Source organism: Mugil cephalus, chromosome 13, assembly GCF_022458985.1.
Source record: "Mugil cephalus isolate CIBA_MC_2020 chromosome 13, CIBA_Mcephalus_1.1, whole genome shotgun sequence".
NCBI classification, from domain to species: Eukaryota; Metazoa; Chordata; class Actinopteri; order Mugiliformes; family Mugilidae; genus Mugil; species Mugil cephalus.
The window spans coordinates 14,963,775-14,981,931 of NC_061782.1; the positions used below are offsets into that span (position 1 = coordinate 14,963,775).

The 18,157-nt window shown below is 41.6% G+C and overlaps 1 protein-coding gene across 23 annotated transcripts in view; it reads left to right on the forward strand.

The window, feature by feature from the left end:
* Positions 1–18,157, forward strand: part of kcnma1a (potassium large conductance calcium-activated channel, subfamily M, alpha member 1a) — a 134,019-nt gene extending 115,862 nt beyond the window's left edge. For 17 of the 23 annotated variants that reach the window (XM_047603057.1, XM_047603058.1, XM_047603059.1 and 14 more), the window contains 7 exons: positions 2,159–2,272; positions 5,780–5,910; positions 7,638–7,832; positions 8,290–8,408; positions 8,794–9,018; positions 11,317–11,345; positions 13,640–18,157. In XM_047603057.1, coding sequence (XP_047459013.1) covers positions 2,159–2,272; positions 5,780–5,910; positions 7,638–7,832; positions 8,290–8,408; positions 8,794–9,018; positions 11,317–11,345; positions 13,640–13,791 — 965 coding nt within the window. In that variant the 3' untranslated portion in view covers positions 13,792–18,157. The remainder of the gene's footprint in view (positions 1–2,158; positions 2,273–5,779; positions 5,911–7,637; positions 7,833–8,289; positions 8,409–8,793; positions 9,019–11,316; positions 11,346–13,639) is intronic. The other 6 variants (XM_047603060.1, XM_047603069.1, XM_047603077.1 and 3 more) reach the window with 1 other exon arrangement.

Genomic DNA, 18,157 nt, shown 5'->3' on the forward strand with positions numbered 1-18,157 from the left:
GAGGACAGGCTGTTTAATTTGAATCTTTAAAAACCCCAGCTTCTTTATTTTGGACCTTAGCCTTCTTCAGTGCCAGATTATGAAATACGGATAAGTTTAGAATAAAATGAAGGGTATCCAGTAAGCTCAACTATTATGTATACACAAGGATTTAATTTTTAATTATATTTTATGTAATATTATTTAATATTATGTGAATGTTTCATATTAGAAATATTAGAATAGACGATTTCAGCTGTCCTGTTTTTGCAGGGCTGAGTAAACATATGCAGCTCTCTCTTTGGAGTTAATACTGCATTGCAACTTTTGAGCTTCTGGTAACGTAACAGGTTTTGAAAGCAGCTCAGCAGCAGGCCTCATGTACACCCCTGTTCTCACCAACATCACTTTCTGGTGTTGGTGTGCACCGCGCAGAACGGCGGCGCCGACTTCATGTTCGCTATGATACAAAAAGCGGAGCGGTTTGGAGGCAGAATCCGAAAACTCGCTGTCACTCTGCAGCGGGGTAAACGTCATCCTTTATGGACACAGACAAAATGATGTTTGCACTCTCTGAGCCTCTGCTCCCTGGTTGACTCAAAGTGTCAAACCTCCACTGTTTCCTAGTTCAATAATTGGTGTAACAAAAGTTATGATTATCCACGCTTCAGTTCAGTGTGTGCTTCCTGCTGCGTACTGAACTATTTGGTGTCTTCTCTGTTGCAAAAGGCTGAAAGATCTCTTTTGTAATGTAAGCAGCTCATTGAGTTTCTTGACAGGGGAAGGCACACACACACACACGCGCGCGCACACAGAGAATTTGCAATCCTTTTAAAACTTTGTGACCTGAATATATTCCCTGCATTATGTTGCCTTGGTGGTGGCACTATAAGCTGGCATTTTGCTGTAGTCAGCACTAAATGATGGATGTCAAAACACAGTTGATGCATTATGCATATAGCATTACAGATTTAAGGTGTTTACTTGTCACTTTGAGGAAATGCAAAAATGTGAAGTCATGTGGATTCGTACTCCTGTCACTTGCACTTGTATTTCATGGTTCCGCGCCACACCATTTCCGATAAAAGGTTTCCAGGATCCACTTCGCCAATTTTATCGGAACAAAATGAACAACATATAAAATTTATGTCTGCCCGTTGATGGAGGGATGTGAATGCTAAATATGTCTTAGCTGACCCTTAAAAGCATGGTATCTATATTGCGTTTTTTTTCGACAGGCGTCTTGTTCACTTAGCCCCGTCTCCTCTTCGCTTCTGTTTTTTTTTTTTTTTTTTTTTCTGTCAATCCACACTTTTGAATGACACATAAAGCGCACATCAGTGGCTTCATGCTGAGTGAGCTGACATGCATTATGTAGCAGTGTATTGATACAGCGTTGCAGGTCATGTCCCCCATACTTATGATACTTAAACGCACTTATAAGAAAACCACATCTTTTCTTACACATAAAATAACGCTGCAGAGTGCATTCGCATATTCGCATACAGTAGGGCACAACAAAAATACTGCAAAATGGATCTGAACACCGGCGCGGCATGGTTGTGTATTCTGTGGACTCGTGAAGCCACAGCCACTTGGAGAAAAAAGCAGAATCACTGAAGTTTATTTTTAGGTAAAATTAAAAGTTCAAAGAATGTTAATAGAGAAATGAACCCAGCTTACTTTGATATCATTTCCTCGATATTTAACTGTGCTTATTTTACCTTTAAACAACATTTTTGACTCTCTTACTGAATTTTGAATGATCTCTACTGCCATGTTTAGTATGTTTTTTTTCTCCATCCCACTGTTATAGTGACCACTATGTATGTAAAGGGGAAAACCAGTGTAGGGTTTTAATATTTGTTTGTTGTTTCACAGATCATCCCCTGTCTTCTAACAAACTATACTATATGTTAATACAATGTCTCATTTGCATCAGTTTGTGGGGTTTTGATTCCATTGATAATGTATTGTAATGTATTGCATCATAGATATTTATCATATATTTAAATGTATTTTTCCTAGGCAAAGTAGCTGCAGAAAGCCCTATCACACAGAACATTCTACAGCCTTTACATCTGTTATACAGTTTTGCTCCTTTAAACTTTAAACAAGACCTCTCATTGATTTCCTTTTACATTATTTGTTGAATATGCGTGTTTCTCGTTGTGTCCAGGTTTCACGCCCCCTGGAATGGACAGGTCATCTCCAGACAGCAGTCCAGTACATGGCTTTGTGCGTCAGGCTTCCGTCACCACCGGATCCAACATCCCCATCATCACAGAACTAGGTAAAACTCGCTTTCCGTCCGCCTTCAGTGGGAAACATCCCCTGCCGAACCGAGAGTAACCTCAGATCGGCTCATTATTCATTTCCAGGCACAGGCACGCAGAGCCGATAATTCAAGACTTCATTCTGCTTTCAAAAGTTCCAACTCATTCGAGGTCTTTCAGACTGGGGAATGCACGTTGTGGAATTTTTGTTCACTTCCATGGTGCCACTAGCCTTGCCCAACTCCTACTGCATCTGGATAGTTGTTGTCAAATGGTGACTTGAAAGATGTCAGACGAGCACTTTTAGGACAAAAACTACATCTCCTGCAATTTGTCCCCTAATGGACAAGAGAAACTCAGCCCGATGGAGCGGGTGAGAGAGGGAGAAAAGCAAAGAGACAAAAAAAAGGTAGAGGGCAGGAAAAAAAAGTGCCTTGGTTGCAAAATGGGTCCATTTATTAATAACAATGCCAGTGGTTGTATTCCCACTGGTGATGGGGACTCATGAAACTTTCAGATCTCTGAGGGGCCTTCTAAAGCACCAGAGACTGGCTACTCTGTCTCCCCTGACCCAATTAGGGAGCAATGGAGCATGAGGCCAGCTAAGAAAAGGCCAGAAAGAGAAAGGAGCTACCTAATGTTACTTGTAAGCGGGCCAGCCATTATAGAGAATAGAGGCTCTCCCATTACACTTCTGACCGCATACGTAATCATCAAAACTAGATAGTCCGCATTGGAGTCATTGGTTTTGGTCTTGGGCCTCAAATGCTAACTGCTCCAATGCTGTGCCCCTACGTTCTCTTTGACTACGAATGCTACCCCTGCAGCAACATAAGTGTGATGTGATAAAATTGCTCCTCAGGAAAGGAAAGGAAAGGAAGGACTAAGAGTATACAGAAAGAGAGAGTGGCTACATGTCTCACTGGAACCGTATACCATAATTGCATTGTCATATGTTCAGGTTACAGCGCCAGGTGCAGATTAAAGTCTAGTTGAAACATAAAAACACGCCTCATCTGAGTTGCGTGATCAATTCGGTTTGCATGCCGCGCGAAGTAGGTGTGTTCATGGATAAGACCTTGTTTATCCCTTTTACTGTGTTACCATGAAGTGATTTATTGTTGTTGGTGGCGGCGCTGGCCGTGACGGCTGTGGCTTTGTGTCTACCGGGCGGCGTAATCTGGGGCGCTTTACCTTTAGATACTGGACAACCGTGAACGCCTCGCATAATTCCCGGAAGCTGACACGAGCAGCCTGAGACAGCGAAATGCCTTTAACGCCGCCTTTGAAACTGTTTCAATAACCATTTCTCCATCTCTCTGCACTGTCCCATCACCATTAGCTAAACCTGGCAAACTACTGCCATTGGTTTCACTCAGTCAGGAAAAAAAAAGTGGAACCAACATACAAATGATAACAGAGCTGGGTAAGCTGAGCCTTTGTCCTCTGCTGCCGTCTTTTCCCTCGCTCCGCCGCTCCGCTCCTCTTCAGCTTGTCTTGATTTATCTGGCTGCAGTCAAGGCCCGCGCTGCTCCCATGGCTTCACTTTGAACACATTTTTATTCTTCCTTCTGGTTGAATTTGACTGTCTTGTTTTGGCCCCTTTTTTTAATGATTTTTTTTTGTTTTTTTTTCTTTTTGGGGTGTTTTTTTTTCCCTCCAGTTGCGTTTGCAGAGCATCACTCGGCCTTTGATCATGCTCAGTCTGTCCTTGTGGCTGTTTTCATAGCAACACCCCCCCTCCAGCCCCCAGCTCCACTCCACCACCACCACCCTCCTCCTCCAAGTGCACTCACATACTAAAACCCCCACCCCCATTCACTTCTTTGGCCTGGTCCCGTTTGCATCAGCCCCCTGTCTCTTTGACTGACATTTCTGTTCCACAGCTCACAGGAAGAAATCAGATTTCAAAAACAACAAAAAAATGAAATCAACATCAGTCCATCTTTTAAGCTGTTATTTATTTTCCATTTTCTTTTTTCTACTCCAGACCATATCTCTGAAGTGCAGATTTTGCAAACAAAAACTTGTATGATGCTCATTTTTCTTTTTTAAAGTAACATTGGCTCAAAGACCCTTCACTGCCTGCTGCTACTGGAAAAACAGTTGAGGGAACAAAGCCTATAAATGTCACAATAAGGCAGCCATGGTGTGGCAAAACAATAAAGTGTACACTACTGGGTTACTTTCATTCACACTGTGCCATATGATATGTTTAGGAGTTATTATTAATAATGATATAAAAAGTGTGTTGTTACCTGGCTTTGATTTGACTTTCAGGGCACAGGTAAATATCTCTAAAGGTGATGATGTGACGAACACATCCATCAAGAAAAAAAAAAACTCTGAAAAGCAAAGCATGACTTGTTATAGGTGCATGTCTTTTTCATGTGAGATATTAGCCATTGTGGAAGTCTCAAATTTGACTCCATTTATTGGATGCATTGATAAATACATGTCGACTGGTTTAATTTGAAAAACATATATATATATATTGTCCATTGTTCCAAGACTAGTCTGGAACTATATATATACATACATATACGGAGTGTTGCATTGCTGTAATCAAAATGCTCAAGATACAGTGGCTTCGGATGGACTATGATTAAGGACTTCTACAATGGTTATCATTGTGTATGTACAATATGCACTAAATATTCTTTTTCCAAAGTTGTGTTTCATCTAAGTATATGAAATGCACCCTGCATGTTGTTTATAGTGTCCAAGATTTCTCTCTCAATGTTTATACTCAAAAACAGTAATGCAATGGTCTTCAACGTTTTTCAGAACAAGGACCCCAAAACTGATGGAGAGATTAAGTAGGGACCCCCTACCTGTTATATGTGCTTCGTATAAAACTCGGCCTAGTGCTGTTTATAAATATATGTCGTTATTATCATCTTGCATTCAATATTTAGCTTTTCAAATAATACACAGGTTCAAATATAAATTTTTTTAACTCAGTAGTTGGCTGATGCGAGCGAGCTATATGGGTCAATTTAAATAATTTTTTTTTAAAAAAAGTATAAAAATGTTTAATCAATCAAAGATTTTGCAACCCCCCTGCAGTACCTCTGCAGACCCCCTAGGGGTCGCGGACCCCCTGTTGAAGACCTATGCAATAATAATAATAATTACATATTTATTCCTAGCTGTACATGGAATTAGACAGTGGTATATTCGAGTAAATTCAAAACATTTGTTTGGAGAAGGATTAAGTTTCTTGTTTAATCTTACTTAAAAGTTATTGCATCTGTAAAAATTGCGGCATAGAAGCCAAATATAATGTGCATCTAATGTTACATTATATTGCAAGCTCCTCTGTTGGTGCCTATATGCCTGAGACTTTTCTCCTACCCAGCCATAATGCATCCGAATCTTTTCAAATGTAACTCAACATTCAAATAGGAAAAGAATCTCCCCCTCTGTCTCTAAACTCTCAGGTGTGTCGGTGTGTCTGCGTGTAAGCGTGTGCGCTTTGCACAGTGCCCCTCTCTAACTCGGCTGCGCTTCCCCTCTCTCAGTGAACGACTCAAACGTTCAGTTCCTGGACCAAGATGACGATGACGACCCAGACACAGAGCTGTACCTCACTCAGCCCTTTGCCTGCGGCACCGCCTTCGCTGTCAGTGTACTCGACTCCCTGATGAGCGCGGTGAGTTCTCTGACAGTCTGTAAACTCGCTGCTTTGGCGTATTATTCATTTATTTCAAAATCATACATTGCACTGCACATTTTGCAATTTTTATTTCAGAATTCACTCGGGGTCTCGATCATGCAAAGGCGATATGCTCTGAATTAAAAGATGAAAGTGAATGAACAGAGCGACGTCTCAAAAAGTGCACGCGGCTGCTTTTTGCACTGTGTAACAATTGCATGTTGTTGCACTGGTGGAAAGTGCAGGATGAGCCATGTGAGCAACTTCGAAGTGACACTCAAAAGATGGACCTGAAAAAACTTTGGAAGTTAGTAATCCAGAGTTCAGAAATGTTTTTTTCTTCATTACCTTTATGTGCATATTTACTGTATTGCTTGCAGAGTATTTTATATACTTTACATAAAATTATTCTTTGAAAATACCTCCCTAAAAAATAAAAAATTACCATGAAAGAATATGTAACAGACATATTTAGTGTAGTTAAATACAGTGATAAATTTCAGTAAATGCACTGTTCTGGCATTTCAAAACAATTGAAATGTTGGTAAATGAAATGGTGCACTGCATCGTTCACCAAAAGAAAGGTGTTGGCATCGTTTCTCTTCTTAATTATTGGAAACTGAACTAAAAGAGCCTTATTAAGATCTGTAAACAAAGCAAGCGCTGAAGGTGAGCATAATTGTGCTGACACAGGCAAAGCTGTAACAGGTCAGAGATACCCTCTTTCATCTCTTGACAATGCTGTCACTGCACTGCGGATCAGATAAAGGAGATGGGGGGAAAAAAATGATCTTCTCCAGCTCACCCACCCCTCACAAACCCAACAGTGCCTTTTTTCCCTTTGGTGCTGTGATGGCTTAATTCCAGCAGTCCTCCGTTTGAATGAGGGGTTACAGGGGCGCGCGGAGCCGAGCCGAGCGGGGAGTAGAGCAGGCGTCAGCTGTAGTCTGGCGCTGGTCAGAGGTGAAGCCGGCTAATGGACACTGCTCATCCATCATGAGGCTCTGCAGGCCTGTCAGTGGCCCGGGGAGAGGCGCTGCCACTCCGGCCCGGCTGCCGAGTGACATCGGCTGTCTCGGCGCGTGGAAAAAAGCAGGTTTTCCTGATCGGCTTGAAGAGAATCTGACGCCCGCAGAGAGCAGTCAAATCGTTGTTTCATGGGGGAAAGTAGACAGCAAACAGTGTTCACAGAGGAAACACCAGTTCGGTGTTGAAGTACTTCTGTTACTGTGATGATCCTCAGTGTGATCATCAGAATGCTAGTTCCTCTCAAATTTACATTTGTTACCATAAGGAAACATTACTTAAAGTGATTTAAGGGATTGGTTCAACAGTTTACAATAAAATACAGTTACATTTGTAGGTAGTGCATACAGTCAGATATGTGGTGCCTATTTCTTTTCTATCTTGTTCTTTTATTCCACAAATTTTAAAAATTGCTCAGCAGAGAAATACAAAGATGGATAGACTGAGTAAAAAAACAAAACTATCTGCAAAGACGAGATAAGACAAGGCCTAAGTGAGAAATTTCAGTGATTCCTTGAACTGAGCCTCTATTGAAATGACATGTATAGTGTCAAGACAGTCTGTCTCTTCGTCTCATTTATAGTCCTACATTAGGAACAAACATTAGGAGGAGGCAGCATTCCTCCCACATCTGCCACCTCTTTAATTGTGACTCTGATGGCGCCTGCTGACAGAGCTCCTCTCTCATTTCTCCCCAGACGTACTTCAATGATAATATCCTCACGTTGATTCGGACGCTGGTCACAGGGGGAGCCACGCCAGAGCTGGAGGGCCTGCTGGCCGAGGAGAACGCGCTCAGAGGAGGCTACAGCACGCCGCAGACACTGGCCAATAGAGACAGGTGTCGCGTCGCCCAGCTAGCTCTCTACGACGGGCCTTTTGCTGACTTGGGGGTAAGTGGATGTTTAAGTGGAGATGACACGTTTTGGCACCACCCAGCAGCACACATCTGGCCGCCTCCGCTCCTTGCGGCCCTTAATCCGATGTGAAGAACAGTGATCACGCAAAGCAGGCCTTAGTGGGTGGAGAGGGAAGAACGCTTTGGAGAGAACAATGAACACCACCAAGGAAATACCAACTTTAATTGGTTCCAAGCCTGCTTTAAGAGGGGCTTTCTTATTGTTGTAAAGAATCTCCAGTGCTGGAGTCATTCATTTTTTTCATTTCGAAGATGAATGCTCAATTTTCATTGCTCATTGTCTGCGTCGCCAACAGTTGGCATTCACTAGCAAGATGCAAAACATCACAGAACACATGTCTTACCCCGACTGACACTAAAAGAGCCCATCAGGCCGACCCAAAGCACACTGAAGGTGTCTTTTGTTTGTTTGTTTGTTTGTTTTTTGCCAGGATGGCGGTTGCTACGGGGATTTGTTCTGTAAAGCATTGAAGACATACAACATGCTGTGTTTTGGAATCTACAGATTAAGAGATGCTCATCTCGGTTCACCGAGCCAGTGCACAAAACGGTACGTTATCCGCCTTCGATTGTGGGGGGAAAAAAATGCTATGAGAAGCTATTGCAAATTGAACCAAATCAAGCAAAATAAAATATGAAAATATTTAAGAAAATGGAATAACAGAAGCAAGACTAGTGGCTGTAGCTAATGCTAACTTAAATATTTACTGATACTGTAAATTGGAATATACAGTATTTGCTATTCTTATTCCTTTATACCATCTGATACGATACGATGCGATACAATTTATCAAAATACTAAAAGATGTATATTTATGCACTTTCCTTTACTTTTTCATGCATACATCTACATTGCTGTTTAAGTTGCTAAATATTCGAGAAAGAACATCAAAACCTAAACTGTGCTCTATTTCCCCCGTTTGCTCCCTAACCAGATACGTGATCACAAACCCCCCGTACGAGTTCGAGCTGGTGCCCACAGACCTGATCTTCTGCCTCATGCAGTTCGACCACAACGCTGGCCAGTCCCGGACAAGCTTATCCCACTCCTCCCACTCCTCCCATTCCTCCAGCAAAAAGAGCTCCTCCGTGCACTCCATCCCCCCCTCCAACCGGCAGAACCGCAGCAGCAAGACCCGGGAGGCGCGCGACAAACAGAAGTACGTGCGCCCACGGGCTCATCCGAGTTTCAGAGTCTGCATGTTTAGTGTCTCGGTACCTGTATCTTACAGCCGTGTGTGTGTGTGTGTCTGTGTGTCGCGTGCTGTGGCGACACATGCACCGGTGATTAGTGTGTGTTGTGCGTTTGTGATTTGTGCTCTGCGTCCATGCCCGGGGTTTGTGCGTTGTTTCTTTCATAATCATCTGCATGTGGTCTTCACTCTCGCATCACGGCAATCATAACATGACATTAGCCAATCGGTAAAGTCACTTTGTGGAAAGCTGAGCACATCTGTTAGACTCCAAAGACGTAAGACTTTTGGCATCGTAAACGGTGAAACCACTTATTTGGGTGACGCGGCCGCTGTGGTTGGAAACAAGCTCAACACAAGTAAACACACACACTCAGTATGTTGTTTGCTCTACTTGTTTTATCTGTCTTAATAGTTAGCTGTCTTATGTCTATCTGGTAGTAGTTGTGGAGTAAATAATTGTTGTTTTGTTCGATATTTGTGCACATGATCAGTACGCCTGAATCATGGATGTAATGTATTGTGGTCTGACGGCTGTAGCTGATATCGATTGGAAAGCTCTGTTGGCTAACATTACTGATATGCCAATACTCATAAGACCATCCCTCATTTGCAGTGGTGATATTTTGTTACCCATGGTGCATCTGTACTGCTTTATTGCATGTCCATGTTGGTAGCCCTCCTGAGCAGGTTCTTAGTTCCTGTTCTGTTTATTATATTAGAGTCATATGACTATTTCAAATTCAGCTAATATTTGACCTACATGCTACATATCCCTTATTCTCCCCCCCAAAATTCATAAAGATATGGAAGTATAAAGCAGAGGTGTGGACTCAGTCACAAATTGAATGACTTTAGACTCAACTTGATAAAATCTTTATCCCAGGCAAAAGAGAAGAAAAGAAATCAGCTTTTAATATAGATGGCTGCACATTACAGTTCGCTAACATTACACCAATGAAACAGCAAGGTAAAACAACAATAATGCGTCTCCTTTCATTTGAAAATGCCATGTGTCCGAGCCTGTCGTTTTGAGCCCCAGATTAGACATAATCAGTGCAATCAAGACTGATACAAGGCTGGCTAGGCTGTTTGCTATTCATAATCTTGATTTCAGATGCAAATGTTGGATTACTATCTGTCACCGATGTATGGTGAGCAGCTTTACATTAGTGCTGCTTCTAAAAGAAATGAAAATAAAATAATAATAACCAATATTTGGTAATGGGAAAGAGAGAGAAATAGTGATAACTACAAGCAAACTAAATCAAAATGTGACTAATAAAGAATTAATGAATAAATTGGGAAATCACGTTGGTTTGAGGACAGATTGAGCCTGACGTGCACCTCCCCAGAAATGTGACTACGCACCACGGTGACGCAAGTCGCAGGAGCTGTGATCGGTTGTGTTGGCAGTGGCGTGGTTCCGCTTCGGTATTCATGGCTGCTTCTCCATCTCCACAATTATTGAGTCGTGTTGAATTAATAAAGATGAAAGACATCGAAGAAGGACGAAACTGAGGAGGTTCGGCAAAACAAACATTTGTATGACTTATGTTCCACGAAACAAAAAACAAAAAAAGATACATTGTTTTTAATTTAAAAAGTGCTCACACCAGTGTAGGCTGTATCTGTAGGTTACGGCGTCTATGTGGTTGTGTTACTAAAATCTAAATTACTTAAATAGTCATGTAAAACTAACTTAAATATATTAGAATTTCATAACAGATTGATCTATTATTTTTTACTGATTGATAGTTTTGTTTGGAACAATTGTGAAAATAGTGAGAAATGCCACGGTAGTAAAGCTACTCCCATTCATGAGTGAAAACCTAATAAATAAGTCACAATTATTTATATATATATATATATATAAAACACAATATCAGAAATGGCCACGACGGCGACATCTCATTTAGCGTAGAGTGCATCTTGAATTGTTAGGATTCGAAAGCAGCTAAACTAAACTTGAGTAGAATGACTGTGAACCTGCCTAATCAATGACTTGGTCCCACCTCTGGAATAATGTAACTGTTCAATTGTGACATATTCTAAAAGCATGCAGATTTGTTACGATTGTCCTGAAGAATTCTTAAATGGTAGATGATTAACCACTGATAAGTATTAAAATTAAGCTTCATTATATGACCCAAGTTCTGTAGTAGCAACATGTAAGCATAAGTTAGACTGGTAGTCATTTGTCAGTTGTGTATTTATTGTAAATACCGCTCACTTACAGTAGATTACTTACCTTTCTTTCTGAAGTGCAACAAGGATGAATAGAATGGGCCAAGGTATGCAAGTTAACGATTCTGCATGACTTAGCAACCTTTACCTGGGGTTCTGATCATAACTATGTCCTCTGTGGATATTGTTATGAAGAGGGGAGTTTGTTTTTACCTATCACGTTCTTCAGATGTTAAGTAAACCACGCCTCAGTTTAAGTTTTGCTTTCATCTGGAAAGCAAAATGTCTGCTGCTGCTGCTGCTGCTGCTCCTGCCTCCTCCCTGCCATGATCAGGACCATCTCCACATTGCATGAGGTTGAGACGAACCCCACCCCTCCCCTCCCTTTCTTTGTGCCTTTATCTCACTTACTCACTTGATGATGAGTTTTCTTTTCCTGCGGACGAATCCTTTTATTTTTATTTTTTGACTTTCACGTCGTTTCTCTCCATTATTTATCATGCCTTTTTATGATTTACCTGAACTTGAGATGGTTTGCATTGTGTGAGAGGTCTGTGTGTTTGCACATCTTCCCTCCTATTGAATGCTATCAGATGACTGTAGCCGACTTTGAGGTGTCATGTTTATTCCCCCTTATTGCGTACAGTAGCTTATACCAGCATAAAGTGTTTCACAGCTGTACAAACCTGCCTACATCATAGCTCACATGTAGGTCAGACTGATTCAAATCCCCCTGATGCAGCCAAATTGCTTACCTCTTCACGGAACTTTAAGAAAGTGTGTCCAGCCCTGTGCCATCGGTCACACCAAAAAAGTGGGAGGTGTGACCAATTTGAAGTTGAAATTGAAGGGGTATATGAGTCTGTAAGTTTCCTCCTTGTAGCCCTGTGCACCTGATATGGTGGTTTGAGGCGACATCACTAAGTTCACCGTATCAGCAGCAGACTCTGGAGAGAGATGGCAGACATCTTGCTTCACCTCAGGCACAATTCTGCACATCAAATATCTGCGCTGTAACACACAGCCCCACAGCCTTAAGCTCGCTGACACACACACACACACACACACACGAGCACACACAAATGAATTTCCACACATGCGCACCGGCACACGCTCGCACGCGCGCAAAGGTTTGCTCCACATAACAAAGTTAAAATTTGATATTACAACTTCACCCAAAAGGAAGTGACATCTTGAATGGCATTGCAGATGCCTGTGAAGTGCCGGGAGAGAGTTTACAAACTTCTGACAGCTGGCATACACCCTTCGCTTTCCTCAGAAACAGTGCTCTCATGGCTTACTTTAACACGGAGAGATTCTCTCGAAAATGACACATCCAAACTCTCCTTCAAATCTCCTCCCTCCTCTCATGCTGACAGTGATTATGTGAGAGCTTACGATGACGGTTTAGGATATAGTACACTTATTAGCTTAAAGAACCAGATTGCAAAAGACAGATTTTCTAACAGCCATGCAGATAGTTTAAGGTTTTCCTTCAGAGGTATCCACTTCTGTGATTTCTGCGCCCACACAAATGCAATGGAAAGGAAATAAATTACATTTAAGAAGAGAGCTTTAGACGAGTCTGTAGCAGTGTTTAATTATTAACTGTACAGACATATCATTAGCCTAACAGCATAATTGCCCAAGGGATTTTTTGACTTACTGTTACGACATAAATGAAAATTATAACGGGCTTTCTAAAAATTGTGCTTTGTATTGTTTTCTGAAAATATGACTTAGACAATTATGCTTTTAAGCTAACGATACGTTAGCATTTTGCATCCGCACTCACCAAGCCAAACATCAAAGCTCCTCAGTTACCCAAGCTGCCACTCCATACAGTAGGTAACCTTGAATTATTTTGCTCAAGTTCAAAAATATTTTTAACATTCGCCTCACTTCACGATGCCCCAGGCAAATTGGCGACCGCGCGCGTATGCGTGCGTCTTTGCATTGACTTTATATGCAGTCCAGCCACATCTTCAGTCTGGATGGTCAACAGCACACACCCCATAGCCTTTATGCAGACTGTCTCTTTGGTAGAAAGAGGTTGATTCTCAGTGAGGTGGCTGTATGGAAACCTGTGAATGAAACCAGAACTATCTGCGTAGCCGGGTAACACACACACACACATATATATATTTATCATCACGAGATCATTTAGAGCTCTGTAGTAAGATATTCAAATACTATTGCAAATTGCCACCGTGCCAGCTTCACATTGACACCAGAACCCAAACTTAAACTGGACCTCATGGTTTGACGCTAATCATAAAGAACGCCATGCAAATCTCAATCTCACTTAAACTGAGGCAGTGTGGTTGCAAATGACGCCATGTCGCATACGTTGTCGAACTAACTCTCTGCTTTCTCCCTCTCTCGCCTTGTCCCCCTTCAGAAAAGAAATGGTTTACAGATGAACCAGAAAATGCCTACCCACGGAACATTCAGATCAAGCCCATGAGCACTCACATGGCCAACCAAGTCAACCAATACAAATCCACAAGTAGTCTGATTCCACCGATCAGAGAAGTTGAAGACGAATGCTGAACACCAGGTTTTCTCGCTGACTCATCTGTGCGGTCTTTCGAAAGAGACGAGAAGAGGTCGCTAGTGGAGGAGATGGTGGTGGTGGTGATGATGATGATGATGATGATAACGACAGGGGTGTTGAAGACTGACACACTTCTCTTCACTCATTCTTCTAATCAAGGGTTGGACAGGAACCCAGACTGGAAGGGACTTCCTATGTGTATACCTTTAATGTTACTTCCATGCTCTTGGACATTGTTTTATTTATTAATGTATCCATAGAGATGTACATAATGACAATCAAATAAGGATTGTACAGCCCCTCCCCCTTAGCACTTTTTGGAATTATTTTAAGAGTTGAGAGGAAAAAAAAAGAGTACTTCCTGTAATTCTTTGCAATAGTTCACCTCTTCATGTGACCAGACTCAATGGCTGAAGGTGACTGGTTGTTGGAGGATGAGGGTTGCAGCGATAAACTGATCATATCATCTCCCAAAGATTCACCCAGATGCGTCACATCAAAGCAGCTGGGCCCATCAGCGTCATATCTCCTGTCTGCTTCTGTTCTATTTGCACTAAAACTGAACAAGTTTCTTTTGACAGAACAACTGGATACATCAACCCCCTGCACCCTGATAAAATGTTTCTAAGAAGATGGCACAGGGAAGAAAGGAAGGAAGGAAAGAAGGAAGGAAGGAAGGAAGGAAGGAAGGAAGGAAGGAAGAGCTGCTCAGCTTCGAGGGTGTACTAATCTTGTTTGTTATACATCACGTCATTGCTTAAGGTTCCTCACCTCGACTCCTCGTGTTGAGTGAGCGCATTCCACGCTTGCGGAACAAAAATCATCTTGCAAAACAGTAACCTAAGCACTCAGAGAAAAAAAAAAGGTGCAGCGTTGGTGTATGCTGGCTAAAGTTCTTCTGCTGACACATCAGATACAAAGGCTGTGACTCCGTTTCAAGCTCGCATGATATGTGCCTGAGCTCCTCTTTGTAACAGCTTCATGCATTCAGGAGTGTTAATGCACACACGGTGCGTAGGTGTGTGCCCATCGCCGCCACTTGTCCTCCTGGTGTTGCGCTTATCCGTGCCGTCACCTGTGCTCCTCCCCGTTGATTTGAAGGCATGTGAGATCTTAGCTCTAAAAATAAAAGTTATGGTAGAAACAAACAGTAGTTGAGCCTAAAGGATTTGGATCTACCAACAAAGACGTTATGTTGCATCCCCAACCGAACCAAAACCCCAACTATGATTGAGCGGACCTAACCCGAACAGCAGCTGCGTGCTCACCCTAAATGCAGAATTGGGATCACAAAGAAGAAGAGTGGTGTATTTTCTGAATGTTTTGTTACATGAAGCCCGTGCGTGAGGAAAGGAATGCCACATATTGCGTAAAAGTGGGCATCAATGGGCCCTCCTTTGATCAAAGCGACTGCCTGGCACACGGTTGGCACAGAGGCAGTAAAGAGCTTGGATGTTCTCTGTTGCCAGCCCAGATGTCACATGCCTCAAAACTCTCTTGAGTTAAGCTGCTGTGTTCGGTCCTCTAAATTGGGGAGAAGCTCAAGCATAGTTGGTGGAAATGCAACAACGCCGCGGACTGCTGATAGTTACACTGAAGAGAACCTCGCGTTCCTCATGCTGGCCTGTGTGAGAGTGTATATCGCACGTCCAGGTCCTCGTAGATCCAAATCCAGCTGTGAAAAGGGTGTAAGATTGAACTGGTAGCCTTGTACTCCTAATAATGAAGTTAATACGAATATGTACGTGGATTAATACATTCAAGCATATTTATTTTCTATCCATGAACATAATCGATTTGTACTTATTTTTCTAGCCAAGAACCAAGTGAAACGTACTTTTGAGATAAAGGGTCACTATCTTTAATTACAAGTACATATCAAAAGACTTTGTGTTTGACTATATCACTATTTATTTCACATTGTGTCGGAACAAAAGATTATTTTTTTATCCCTCTGCCCCCCCGCCGCCCCCGCATTTAACACACTGCATCACTCTGGAGCTAATAAAGCTTAGACTAGCTTGCATTGTGAAACCACCATCTTCAGCCCGGCAGCTCGGCTCTGTTGAGTGCTTGTAGAAAACAAATTGAAGGCTCACGTGCAGCCACCTTTAGTTGCAGGATGCAGCATCTCTACTAAATAATATGTCATAATGCAAAGCATCCCATGCTGAGAACATGCATATGGAAAGACAGGGGTGAAGGAACTTTGCATTGGGGTGGAGGGGTGATAATGACAAGATGCATATAGAGTCGCCCCCACTATGTGCAGGCCAGAATAGAAGGACCTTTATCACATGTGTTTGACCTAAATTAGGTCTCTAGTGCAGAGGAAGGGTGTGTACACCACAGCAGTGTGCTGGTGGTTTCAGTCATGACAAGGAGACGCTGTCTGTTTGTTGCAGTGATCCTTCTCTAGAGAGTGTAAAGGGGAAAAAAAAAAATATGATTCTAAAAATAGAAAACAATTTTGGAATATGGAATAGATGATATTGTGCTAAATATGTTTGTGTAAACTCAACCCGTTATATAGACCACGTTTCTTTCTCGAACAAAATGATCTGAGCTTCAATGTCCGTCTATTGGGTGTGGTGCAACTTATACTGAAGCCTCATTACACATTGTCCTGAAGTGAACTTTTGAACTGTGATTACATCGTCGTCACACATTGTAGCAAATAGATTTCTTTTCAGAAAAAGAAAAAAAAAATATGTGAGTAAAATGTTTGTATAATTGGGCTGTTAATGGCACACTTGCCAGCCTGAACAATAAGGAATTAATAATAATAACAATAATCGATAATGGCAATGACTCATTATACATAGAATCGACAAACTGATTGTTATGTTGAGGGGGAAAAAAAGACAAATGTGTATCTCAAAAATTAAATATCTTGGATTCTTGTAGGAATGCGGAGAGTATTCAAGTACTGTATGTGACACTAGGAAAAGTCAGGCGTAATTTGACCTGGTTCAACAGCCATCACTGCGATGGAAGGTAGCACCAATTCAGCAATTGTTATCAAAAGAGAGAACATCCATCGTTTTCCTGTTTTTATTACGTTGTGTTATTGCAGGGTTTACATTCCATTTTGTCAGCTAGTCATTATCTGTCACAACTGCTTCTTATTTGTTTACAGAGTATTTTTGAGGTACTTAAACATAGCGTTGCTCAGAAATAGAACGGTACATGCTGCAAACTGGCATTAACATGAACTCCCAACGTAATGCACCATTTCTGTTCGTTATACTTGATTACTGTGCTTTTTCTACCTGAACCCTCCTTGTCCCGGCGACTCATTCAGGCTGGCATTATCCATAACACCGGACTGAGATGTCTCTCCTTCCTACACCTTTTCAGAAGTCTCTATTAGATGTTTTAGGTCTCTGCATTGTATACCTCTAAAGTTTTTAGAGTGTTTTTTTTTTTTTTTTTTTGAAGTGCCATGAATAGTTTAGTTGAGCGAGCATCCTTCAGTCATTCAGGGACGCCGGCTCGCTTCGAGGGAGCTGGCGTCCCAAGTGTTTTCCACTGTGAGAGCAGTGTCTTGTACTGACATGGAGAACATCCAAGCCATCAATGCCTCCATGCCAGTATAGTGCCAAGCAGCGCAGAAGGTCAAAAGGAGGGCCCAATATGAAGTCCCACTATAGCGACAAGTGGCATTCAGGAGGTGTGAGGGACTGCTGTAGCAGAGATACAAGGTTATAGGGTTACTGGTTATCAGGGTGTGTCATGTAGTGTAGTGTGATATGGATGACTGAACGATGCACACACAGGCACACGCCTGTAACATCAGACGTGTTGTTTTTCCACTGAACAAATCAAAGATTATGCTTCATACGTTACTGTTACTGCATTATTTTTGTTAATCTATTTTTTTGGTTGTAAAGGATGGATATAATAACTTATTCACTGGGAATTGTACTAGATATAATAGAATATATAATACTTATAGGGATGGGAGGTGGGTCTCAAGTCTTAATAATACAGTAAAATTGCATTCAGCAATTTTTTTTTTTTAAGAAAAGTTGCAATGTTTTCTCTTTTATTTTATTTTTTTTTGCTGCCTATCAGTTCAGGATGAATTCAGGATATTGCTCTTGCGTATCACAGATGGAATTTGTTGGCACATCGTAATTGCAGCAAACAGGAGTTTGACGTTGCCGTCTGAATAGCTTGGATGTGTTCAAGACATGATGGATGACTGGATTATTTGATGGTGCTGAGTTGATCTACCTGACTCTGTCAAATATAATCTGCTGATAAATATACTGTCTTGTACAAAAAGTTTGTACATAGATTGTACATGGTTTCTTTTTGTATTTTCTCAAATTAAAATGGATGTATTTGTGTTCTAAA